Source organism: Neurospora crassa, linkage group VII (genome assembly GCF_000182925.2).
Source record: "Neurospora crassa OR74A linkage group VII, whole genome shotgun sequence".
NCBI lineage: Eukaryota > Fungi > Ascomycota > Sordariomycetes > Sordariales > Sordariaceae > Neurospora > Neurospora crassa.
In genome coordinates this window covers 1,426,926-1,438,602 of record NC_026507.1, presented here as the reverse complement: position 1 = coordinate 1,438,602, position 11,677 = coordinate 1,426,926, and the positions used below count along the sequence as shown (strand labels likewise).

Here is an 11,677-nt window from a genome sequence, read left to right as displayed (position 1 = left end):
TTAAGCCTTAAGGTACTTATTTTTAGAATAGTAATAGGATTAAATATTCTTTAATTATATATAACTAGCTAATAAAATAATTATTGAAGTTCTAGGGGTATTTTATTAGCGTTTAATGAATTGTAATAACTTTATATTTAGTAGAAGATTTCTGGTATACCTCTTAAGTAATGTTTAATTTGTTAGTTATATAGTAGTACTTTAATAAATTAGTGCCTATTATATTTATAGAGGTATTTGAACTACTATTTTGTTATTGTTATTTACTACGGGCGTTACTAGGCAGTAAGGAGAATTCGGGTTCGAAATAGCATTTCTTCTTTAATATCTAAATATTCTTTTCCTAACGGTCGAAAATAATTTTATATTTAAGAAACGTCCTATAAATAACTATCTAGGACTATGTTAGAAGTCTTAATTTTTTATCTTTAACGGTTAAAGTTAAAGTTTTATTAGGAATAAAGTTATTATAGTCTTCTTTAATTCTAATAGCGATTATTATTTATAAGCTTAATGTAAGATCCTGAGGTTGGAAAACTACTAGTTTACCCTTCTAGACATTATTTACTATTTCCTAATATTAATTCTAGTAGTAATTACTATTATATTAATAGTAATAGATTTAATAAGAATTTCTATAGTTTTAATTACTTCCTCTACTGCCTCTTCTTCTACTTTTATTTCTTGTAGAAGAGCCGCTTATATAACCGCCCCTGTTACTAATAATATTATTCTAATTAATTATTAATAAGTAATTAATTTGAATTTCCTCCTTCTGTTTCTTTGTTAGTTTTTTGTTAAATTAGGATTATAAGATCCTTATTTAGTTAAATTCTTTAATTATCTTTTCGATATCCGATTTTTCGGCTAAATAGGATGTAGTAGGTATTGAAGTAGTAGTTTAGGCTACTAAAGGAATTTTCTTATAAGAAGGCTAATTGGAATTGCTATTTAATTTAATTAAATTACTTTTCTTATTAATAATTACTAATATTTTCTTTTTAATTTAAACCCCGCTGAAACTATCGTTTAATAAATTATTCTCCTTATTATTAAAGCTAGTACTATCTTCGAAATTGAAGTACTTATAAATAGTTTTAATTATATTAATATAAAACTATAACTAAATTATTTAATAGACTTTTTCTTTTAGGCCTATAGTCGTTATAATTATTCTTCTAATTTTCTTAGCAAACTTCTTATAGAAGTTATATATAGTTATAAATTAAATAAAATCCTTCTTTTTCTTTAATTATTTTATTAGAAGTACCGAATATTTAAGTATAACCTTAATAATCTTTTCTCTATTATAAGGAATTAATCTACTATAGAAGACTTTTAATATAGTAGCTTTACTATCTGTCTAATTAGAGTCCAGCGCTAAGAATTCTTATTTAAAATAATAATAGAATTTTTTCTATATCTAAATACCCTTAATAATAGTATCTTTTGCTATTTCTCTACAAATTTTTCGGGCGTCTAAAGTATATTACTAGTACTAAATATTTAGTTTAATTTTATTAGAAAAGTAATAACTTTAAACCCTATTATTGAACTCTTTTAAGTATATAATAATATTTTTCCCTTTAAATTTGATTTTAAGCGTATAATTTTTTACGAAGGAAGCTATAAGAATTTTACCTATTAATATTTATGCTAGGTATATATTAGATAGACCTTTAAATAGGTTGTTATTTAAAGGGTTATTACTTAATATTTGCTATACTTTATATTTAGGTTCCTACGATTAATTGGATTATTTAAATATTATAATATTTAATCCTAATAATCTTAAAGAAGGATATTTATAATAATTAGAAGGGGTAGAAGTAAGGGTAATAGGATAAGGATCTTAGTAGGTCGGAGGATACTATTTAAATTTAAGGCCTTAGGAATAATTAATTTCTAATTTAGTATAATAAAGTCCTAAAGGTAATTAAATAAATTGTAAAAGAGTAATATAAGAAAGTGGAGGTTAAGTTCGAAGATTAGGTAAAGAAGTAAATAAGGTATATAAATATAAGGTATAAATAAGGCCGGGTAGATGTACTAGCAGGTTTTCTATAGTAAGTTAGTTGTATTCGCTATTATAGTAATAGCTGGGGATTTAATAGTGGTTATCCCTATTTAGGCTTGTAAAAGGGTTTTTAAAAAGGATTAGTAATAGGAGTTTTAATAAGATTAGCGAAGGGGTTAGAAATTAATTAAATTATAGAAATAGGAAAAAGGTAATTTCTAATGTAGGGGTAAAAGAAGGAAGAGTAGGATTTAGAAGGGATAATAAGAATAGCTCTAGTACTAATATAGGAGGCTAATTTAATACTTTCTAATTGGTCTATAAAGCTAAAATTATAAAAATATTCCTATTATTTTAAATCCTATTAGTATTGTCTATTCTATTTATATATTATTTAATTTGTTTTTTATTCTCCTTTTCTTTTGGATTTAAAGGTTTTTAATTTCTTTTTAATTACTTTCTTACTAATTAAGTATTATTATACCCTTTCTAATTAAAAATCGCTATCCGGTTTTCTTCTCTTCTTATTCTTTCAATATTCCTTTCCTCTTTCTTTTCTTAAGTAAAAGGAATTTCTTCGGTTTTTATTTTCCATCTTTTCTTCCTTTTTACTTTTATTATTAGTATTTAAGAGTAGTAATTCTTATTTATATTAATAATATTATTATTAAAGCCCCTCTAATAAGGACTTATAATAATTAATTACCTCCTCTTAATTCTTAAAACGTAATAATAGTAATAATTACGATCCTTAAAGTCTATTTATAATTATTACCGGTATATTACGCGAAGGAAGAATTTGGAGGTAATAATTGGTACCCTTCCCTCTAGGGACTAATTATAAATTTTCGAAGAAAAAAGGTCTAAGTACTATCTAATCTTTCTACGCTTAGGTAGGGGCTATATATTATAGACTTAAGGATATTAGTCCCTAAAGGCCTAAGGTTGATACTTGCTTTAGTTTATTAGCGGATTCTTTTGTTATTTATTGTTCTCGAATAGTTTTTCAATTAAATTACTATTTAAATAATTTATTAATTGTTTATTCTATTTTTACTTTTATTTAAATATTATTAATCGGATATTTATTTATTTATTAAGTTATATAGTCGAATTGCTACTATCTAACAACTTATTTTTTATTTATATTTACTTATATTTAATTATTGTCGTTCGGATATTCGTTCGTATATCTTTCTTATTAATTATTTATTCTATTATCCGTACTTTAATATTATATCCGAATAGCAATTAGATAATTACTAATTAATTATATTATTAGTAATCTTAGTATAACTACTAATATAGCTATATATTAAATATTATTGAAGGCCCTAGACTATAGTGAATATCCGGTACTAAAAATCTTTACGCCTTTTTAAAATAAGGCTATTTAAATTTTTTCTATAACGATTAATTAAGTTTCGCTAGCAATTATCGGGCAAATTTTAACGAGGGTAGGAAGTTATAAAGTTCCTATATTCGTTTTAATTAATTTAATGTAGGGTTTAATACTTATTTCGTCCTTATTACTAATTTAAAATAGTAAGAAGACTATAATAATAATACTAATATTACTATAATTATTATAAGGACTGTAGTTCTTAAATATTTAATTAAATAGAGTTAAGTAGTAAATAATTTCTAAACCTTTCTCGGAAAGTCGGAATGGGAGGTATTAAGTTAAATACGGTTTATTAATATTATATATTTTATTGTATGGTTTAATATTCAATTTTCGGTAGAAAGTAAGGATAACTATCAAATTTTTTAGTATCCTCTTTCTAGAGGCAAATAGAGAAACGAGTAGATATTCCCTTGAGAGGGATAAATAATTATTTAATACAATAGGTAAATAGAGGTAGATAATTAAAAATTACTAAAAGTAAATTATTTTTTTTCTATTAAGAATTAAAATTAAAAGACTAATTATTTAGTATAGCGATGAATTGAATATTGTAATAATCTGTTATCTTGTCTTCTAAAGTTTAATATTTTATCCTTCTTTTTTTCTCTTTTTTCCTTTTATTATCCCTATTTTTCTATTTCTTTTAGTCTATTATTTTATTAGGTTAGCCCTTTATTCTTTATCTTTCGTCCATGCTAACTATTTAGATTTGTTCAATTTAGAAAGTGCGTCTTCTGATCTAGTATTCTTACTGAAAATTCGAAAAAAAGAAAAAATCACCGTAGAAAATCAATGTATATGTTCTTGTACACCACCCCAAATCATTATATAATAAAGAGTACAAGAACCTAGACTCTATTGGGGTGTATTATATGTAATATAGCGATTTGTAAGTGGGAGTGCTATTGGGTAGCCTATATACGTTAGCGATGTGGAGATAGCTTTATTTTGGTTTGAATTAATTGGTTGTCCTTGTAGTAACCGCTCTCTACATCTAGTGCAATGACAAAAGTGCTGCAAAAGCTGGTGAAATCGAGGTATCTGCATGGGCACAGATGTTACACACTAGGAATGGGGGGGAAGCGATTGGCTGGAGCCCCCTGCCGCGCTAAAATGTTGAATTTTCACCGTTAAAGGGATGGGGTCGCCTGTCTCCTGCGCGGGATTAGCGGCTGCTGGTCGCAACTGGGTTGATCGACGTCATTGCCAGACGCACAATTTGTTGCGGTTGGTCACCTCCAACTAAGCATTGGAAAAGCTCTTGAGGACTTTAGACACTTGGCAGGTATTTCCAGGTGCCCCCGTCTGGGCGTTTTTAGCCTCAACGTCTAGAACTAGGTCGCATCGCAGTCCGCAGTCCTAGTGTACAGGTAGCTTCTACCCTCCAGTGGCTTTCCCGTCCTTCTTTGAATCGTCCGTCACGCGCGAGTCAGGGATGTTTGGGCCAGCGATGCGATTGCAAACGACGGTCTGGCAAAAAAAACATCACCACGATAAATGGCGACGCAGTTGAGAATATCACCACGAGGATGAGCATCGAGGATCGGTGATCGAAGAGGATCGCGGATCGAGGATCACCGCGCCTGTTGCGACGAGCGGTTGGTTTGATGTATTACATACATTGCCTCTTGCTGCTGCATGTTGCCGAGATGTCTGCGCGCATCCAAAGTACGGGCATGCCAGTCCAACGCAAGGTATATTACGCGCAGACTTGTCCGCTGTGAGGAGTCAAAGGTGTAGGTAGTTGGGAGACGGCATCTTTGCAGTATGTACCGCCGTCGCCTGATTCAGAGCCGACAACGGGACGCGGACTAGATAGCTACAGGGCTGACTGAGGTGGCATCGAGAACGAATGGGTAGGGTAAGCGGTGTAAAGACTGGAGATTCAAGAGAGATCGTGTCATGTTTCGATGCTGTTCTCTCGTATTGGCGGCATGTGAATATCAATCAATCAGATGGTCATTGTCGTGGCACCCGCCGTGGAAGATTCCTCAACACCAAAGGAAGTGTGGGGTGGCCATGGCCCGGGTAATCGGGACCAAATAACACAAAACCTCAACCAACAGCAAGTGATGACCAGTAGACTATTCTTCTGGTCGATCATGATGATTTCAAGTCATTGATTTCATCACTACCTATATGCTTATCTTCAGTCATGATCAGAGGTGAGCTCAAACCCCCGCTCTCATGATTGTAGTGAAATGGCTGTCTGAACTCGACGGACGGAACGAATCTCCTCACCTCTTCACCTACGGTATGGCCGGCACTTCCACATGTGAAATGCCAGGAGGCTGGGGGGTTGATCGCAGATGAGCATGTCTTTGACGAGATATAAATAGCAGCTCACCGTTCTTCGGTACCCGCAATTGCCCATGTCCATTTATTGTCTTATCAATGAGCGAGCGGCCCCTTTCTTTCCCTTCCAAAAAGTTGTCCGTCGTTGCTTTGCAAAGGTTTTAACCAAGTTGAAGTCGAGCATCACGACAACATTAAAGATGAGAAAGACCTGCCATGGATTCGCCGTCACGGTTACAGAGAGCTCCCGGAAATGCTTCACAACTCGCAGCACCCAACTTGCACCAACTCTTTCGCCATTGGCTGGTCAATGGGCATGTGCTCACTGCAGGGGAAATATCGTCATTTTGCCAGTAACATGACCATCTCGTATAAACAGGAGAGAGACGAGAGAGATATTTGACAGCTGCTGTTCAAGTGCAGACAGGCAAAAAAAAAACACAGGCCCCGCCATCGCCGAGGAAAACCGGCATGGTGGGGTAATCACACGCTCAAAATCCAAACAACACTTCCAGGCCGGGCGGTTCCATCCTCCAAGGAAACTGTGGGTGACATTGATGGTCCGTGCTTTCTATATTGCGGTGCGGTGCGAGGGTGCCTAGTGCGACCACTAACAAACAAGGGGAAAATCATTGCGGTCGGTGCGGTGCGGTGCCATGCGATGCCGCGCGCGCGGGCGGTAACGACGGGAGACGTCGGTACAAAATATGTGAAGGAGGAACTCAACTGACATTTGCGCGCATTTCATTCGACCCGTGTTTCCCTCAGGTCGTCAGTACACTACCTACACTACTACATTGTACTGCAGTTCCCGTCGTCGTTCCTCGTGAGGTGACCCATTGAAACTGACGACTCCCCCAGACTCGGGCTTTGACTTTTGCGACTGGCGACTGACAAGGTGCAATTCCGCTTCAAGTCATCTGATCACCTTATTGGTTGGCGCCTAGCTCGGCCTTTTCTGGTCGTCGCAAATCGGTTCGGGTTCAGGGACCACGAAAAATCGTCACTCTCACTCGCGCAAAGTCGAGCACCGCACCAACACCGACGACCAATTTCCGCCGCTTGTCCACTTGTGCGTAGGGGAGAAAAGACAATAGAAACAGTATCGCACCCGCATTCGCTTCCTTGGCCGTCGAGCATCCCTTATCATGTCGACACACCCAGGTTCCACCGCTCGCGGCCCCAGCCGTGCTGGTGGCAGCATCGCCCAGCCACAGAATCGCAGCGCGACGCCCTACGGCCAGAACCACGCCGGCTCGGCCATCCCCCGCCCCGTCCTCGAAACCCAACATGCCGCCACCGGGAGTGAGGTCGGCTCTGCCTCTGTCAGCGTGAGCAGGCAAAAGCAGTCCAAGAGAGATGAGGTGCGTGATCCCGAACTTGTCACCGCCGCTTGCCCCCCCCCCCCCCCCCCCCCCTCCTACCATGCCCTGATGAGGTTGAAGATGGCGTCTAACCCCGCCGTTGCCAGGCCATCCGCCGCAAGATGGAGAGCGATCTCTCCAAGAAGAAGCACCTTACCAGCCGAGCCCGTCATACCCGCAAAGCCCCTCCCGGAACCGTCCTCGCCCTCAAGCCGAGCCCCGCCCTCCAGATCAAGGCCGCGACCACCGTTTCCGAAGCCGCTCAGTTGATGGCCGCCAAGCGCGAGGACTGTGTTCTTGTCACCGACGACGATGAGAGGATTGCCGGTATCTTCACAGCCAAGGACTTGGCCTTCCGCGTCGTCGGCGGCGGACTCAAGGCCAACACGGTCACCATTGCCGAGATCATGACCAAGAACCCGCTGTGCGCTAGGACCGACACCAGCGCCACCGACGCCCTTGATCTCATGGTGCGCAAGGGCTTCCGCCATCTGCCCGTCATGGACGAGAACCAGGACATATCGGGCATTCTCGATATCACAAAGTGCTTCTACGACGCGATGGAAAAGCTGGAGCGCGCCTATGCCTCGTCCAGGCGGTTGTATGATGCGCTTGAGGGTGTTCAGTCAGAGCTTGGTACCAGTCAGCCCCAGCAGATCATCCAATACGTGGAGGCCCTGCGATCCAAGATGTCGGGCCCGACCCTGGAGTCTGTCTTGAACGGCATTCCCCCAACCACGGTCAGCGTCCGGACCTCGGTCAAAGAGGCGGCCCAGCTGATGAAGGAGAACCACACCACGGCGGTCTTGGTCCAGGATCAGGGAGCAATTACGGGTATCTTCACCAGCAAGGACGTCGTCCTCCGTGTGATTGCCCCCGGTCTTGACCCTGCCACCTGCAGCGTGGTCCGCGTCATGACCCCCCATCCCGACTTTGCGCCCATGGACATGACCATCCAGGCTGCGCTGAGGAAGATGCACGATGGCCACTACCTCAACCTGCCGGTGATGAACGATGCTGGCGAGATTGTCGGCATGGTCGATGTCCTCAAGCTCACTTACGCCACCCTCGAACAGATTAACACGATGGGCAGCGGTACCGACAACGAGGGTCCCGCCTGGAACAAGTTCTGGCTTTCTCTGGACCACGAAACCGAGTCCATGGTATCGGGCGATGGCTCGCTCCACCACACCCACCATGGGCCTAGATCGCTCATGTCGCCCGACATCGCTCGCAGCGAGCGCATCGTCGACAGCGTGGCGCCTGGTGATTCTGCGAGCCATGCGGGCATCGAGTCGCCTTCCCACAGCCAGCTCGGTGGCATCCAGGAGGTCAACCCGGCCGATATCCCCTTCCCCTTCAAGTTCAAGGCGCCCAGCGGCCGTGTCCACCGTCTGCAGGTGACAGCCTCCCACGGCATGGCCGAGTTTGTCGCTGCTGTCGCTGCCAAGCTTGGTGCTGAGGTGGACGCTATTGGCGGTACCCCTGAGGTCGAGAACGGCCGACTTTCGGGCGGATTTGCGCTTAGCTATCTTGACGACGAAGGCGACTCGGTTTCCATCACCACGGATCAGGATCTGCTCGAAGCCATCCTGCTTGCGCGTCACGGCCTCCGTGAGAAGGTCGACCTGTTCGTGCACGACCCCTCAGAGCCTGCTATTTCGCACGCTCCTACGCCTGCACCGGTGATTGAGACGATCCCTGCCACCCCTCCTGCTTCGTCGGTGGTTCGTGAGCGGAGAAAGAAGGTCGAGGAGGAATCCGAGGAGGTTAGTGAGGAGGAAGAGCCCGTCCATCGCCGCCCTACGCGCACGCGCACAATGTCCCAGCCACAAGAGGCGCCCCAGGTCATTGCTGGTGTCCCCAACGAGCTGTTGCTTCCGGGTGCTATTGTCACCCTGGCCGTGGTGATTGTTAGTGTGTTTACCATTTCGAGATTGACCAGCAGCCGTTAAGCATAAGAATTTACACCTTTTTATTTTTATTTATTTTTGTTATTTTCTTCGGATTCTTGGTTGAGATGGTCAGTTTAGAGAAGATGAAGACGAAGCAGGGAGCCTTATGGTTTTGATGATGATCGATGCAGTGTGTTGATAGGTGTTGTTGCTGTTGTTGGGCTCGAGAAATTGTTGATAATGGATTGCCCAATCCAGCAATTTTCTTCTCATTCGCCAGTTTTTGAAAGGTAGTCGCATGACGGAATGCAGGAGGGGAGTGTCGGGAACGGGACCCTGAGAGGGAGAGGGGGGGATTTGGCCGGATTGGTATAGGTTACTTCGTTACCGAGGAAGGAAACTCATGTACGCAAAGCCTCTGATTATGAGCTACATTATTACCTACTACAGACTACACATTGACATTGAGAACCTTGAGATCAAGATTTCGGCCAGCGGAATTATGGCGTTCTTGTTAGATACGTATTTCTTTTGTTTAATTCCCCTGCTCTCTTCCATGATTATGCTGCAGACCGGCTCGGCCATTTCCTGACCCCAGAATTCCCGTGGTGGGGCCGTTCCAGTGCCTGAAGGAGGCCGCGCTGCGCTACACCTCCAGTGCCCGCCCGCATTGGTGCAGTGATCCACGCCTGGCGGGCGGGTGTGATGCCGAAAGTGAATCGGCGCACGGGCCACCGTCGGCCGTGTACCGTCCAGAAAAGTTGAGCGGCCGATTTACAACGTCTTCCCGACGACGATGTGTCCGACCCCAGCATTTCCACCATGATTGTTCGGAATATCGGCGCGCGGCTAGGTGAGTGCTCCGTTTTCCCCTTCGTACCAGCCAAATGATTGCAAGCTGACGTTCTCGCTGCAGGCCGACGGGCCCTGGCCACTCCTCTTTCGCGGGCCTCTTTCCCGGCCCAGTCGCGATTCCTCTCCCAGGACAACTTCACTGCGCCGCCGCCGCCGCCGACGAACTCCAAGAAGCAGGCTGCCAAAACAGCCTTTGCTGAGCCCACTCTCGAGGAGCAGGCCGAGTTTTACGCCGAGAGCATCGAGAAGCACACTCCCGAGTTCGCCGCTTCCCCGGCCGCCGAGGCCTGGTCCGCACCCTCCGCTACTGCTACCGAGACCGTCACGACATGGGACCCAAGCCTCGTCGACGAGGAGGCGCTTAAGCTCAAGCAGCAGATCGAGGCTATTCCCGGAAACTTCAAGCTCTTCAAGCAGACCAAGGCGCAAACCCAGAAGCTCGGCGCGGGCGTCGAGGTCCGCTACATCCCCGAGCAGTACCTTCGCAACCCCCCCTCGGACGCATCGCTCGAGGACCTCATGGCCGCCCAGGCTCACATGGGTCACAACACTTCCCTTTGGAACCCTGCCAACGCGCGCTACATCTATGGTGTGCGCCAGGGTATCCACATCATCAGCCTCGAGACGACGGCTACGCACCTGCGCCGCGCCGCCCGCGTTGTCGAGGAGGTTGCTTACCGCGGCGGCCTGATTCTGTTTGTCGGCACTCGCCCGGGTCAGCGGCCCATTGTTGTGCGCGCCGCCGAGCTGGCCAAGGCCTGCCACCTCTTCACCAAGTGGAGGCCCGGAACGATCACCAACCGCGAGCAGCTGCTGGGAGGCGTCCCGCTGACCGTGGTAGACGAGCTTGATCGCCCGCTCTCTGGGTTCGAGGACCATCTGCATGACCGCAGACCCCTGGCGCCCGATCTGGTCGTGTGCTTGAACCCCAAGGAGAACATGACGCTGTTGTACGAGTGCAGTTTGGCCAAGATCCCGACCATTGGTATTATTGATACCAACACGAACCCGTCGTGGGTTACGTACCAGATCCCGGCCAACGACGACAGGTAAGGACCCCCCCCCCCCCCCCCCCCCCAAATTCTTGGATGCGCGTTACAGATGTGACTGGGTGTGGTGTTTTATGTACAGTTCAGTTGCTGACATGTCATGCTTGATCAAAAACAGTTTGCGAGCAACCGCCCTCATCAGCGGTGTCCTCGGTCGTGCCGGTGAGCGTGGCCAGAAGCGCAGACTCGAAGCGGCGCAGCGCGGTGTGGTCACATGGAAGACGCCTGCCGATGTGCAAGGGTACTTTGAGCTGGCTTCGGCGCGAGCGGCCGACGCTCGGAGAAGACAGGCACAGGACAACAGTGTGGAGGAGCAGAAGGAGAAGGACACGTTCCTGAGCGAGGATGCGCTCAAGGCGATGTTCGGGGGTGATGCTCGTATATAAGAAAGAGCGGATGTGGAAAAAGAGAGATGAAGTTGTATTATCATGGTAGAGAGAAACCAGACCTGGGCCCCTTCGAACTGCTTTTTTTGGAGGGCGTGGAACAAGCATACGAGCGGGTTGTAGAATAGCCTTTATTGTACTATATACCGATACCTACTGCAGTGCCTACCTACCTTGGTCTTTGCAACGATGCGGATGGGTTGGGGAGGTGCGTTTCGGTATCTTGCCGACCAGTCGTACATACCATGTATGCAGTAGTAACTGAGCAAATTGAGTGCCTTCTCCCATCCAGTGTCTTGCAGACAGGTTCGAGAAGGTTCAAAGGTGTTATACTCATACGGCAGTAAGGAGACAGATGATGACTAAGCCAGCGGACACCCTCATTTTCACTAACCAAATTGCGAGAAT

At 44.2% G+C, this 11,677-nt stretch overlaps 2 protein-coding genes across 2 annotated transcripts; both read left to right on the top strand.

Annotated features, from left to right (window-relative positions):
• The first annotated feature begins 5,889 nt into the window (after window positions 1–5,889).
• Window positions 5,890–9,492, top strand: NCU10311 (CBS/PB1 domain-containing protein). Its single transcript, XM_001727940.2, has 2 exons — window positions 5,890–7,084; window positions 7,192–9,492. The coding sequence occupies exons 1-2, from the start codon at window positions 6,869–6,871 to the stop codon at window positions 9,037–9,039; spliced, it is 2,064 nt and encodes a 687-aa protein (XP_001727992.2). The 5' UTR covers window positions 5,890–6,868; the 3' UTR covers window positions 9,040–9,492.
• On the top strand, window positions 9,493–11,556 carry NCU12023 (37S ribosomal protein MRP4). Its single transcript, XM_011397020.1, has 3 exons — window positions 9,493–9,832; window positions 9,896–10,883; window positions 11,002–11,556. The coding sequence occupies exons 1-3, from the start codon at window positions 9,802–9,804 to the stop codon at window positions 11,267–11,269; spliced, it is 1,287 nt and encodes a 428-aa protein (XP_011395322.1). The 5' UTR covers window positions 9,493–9,801; the 3' UTR covers window positions 11,270–11,556.
• Window positions 11,557–11,677: the final 121 nt, after the last annotated feature.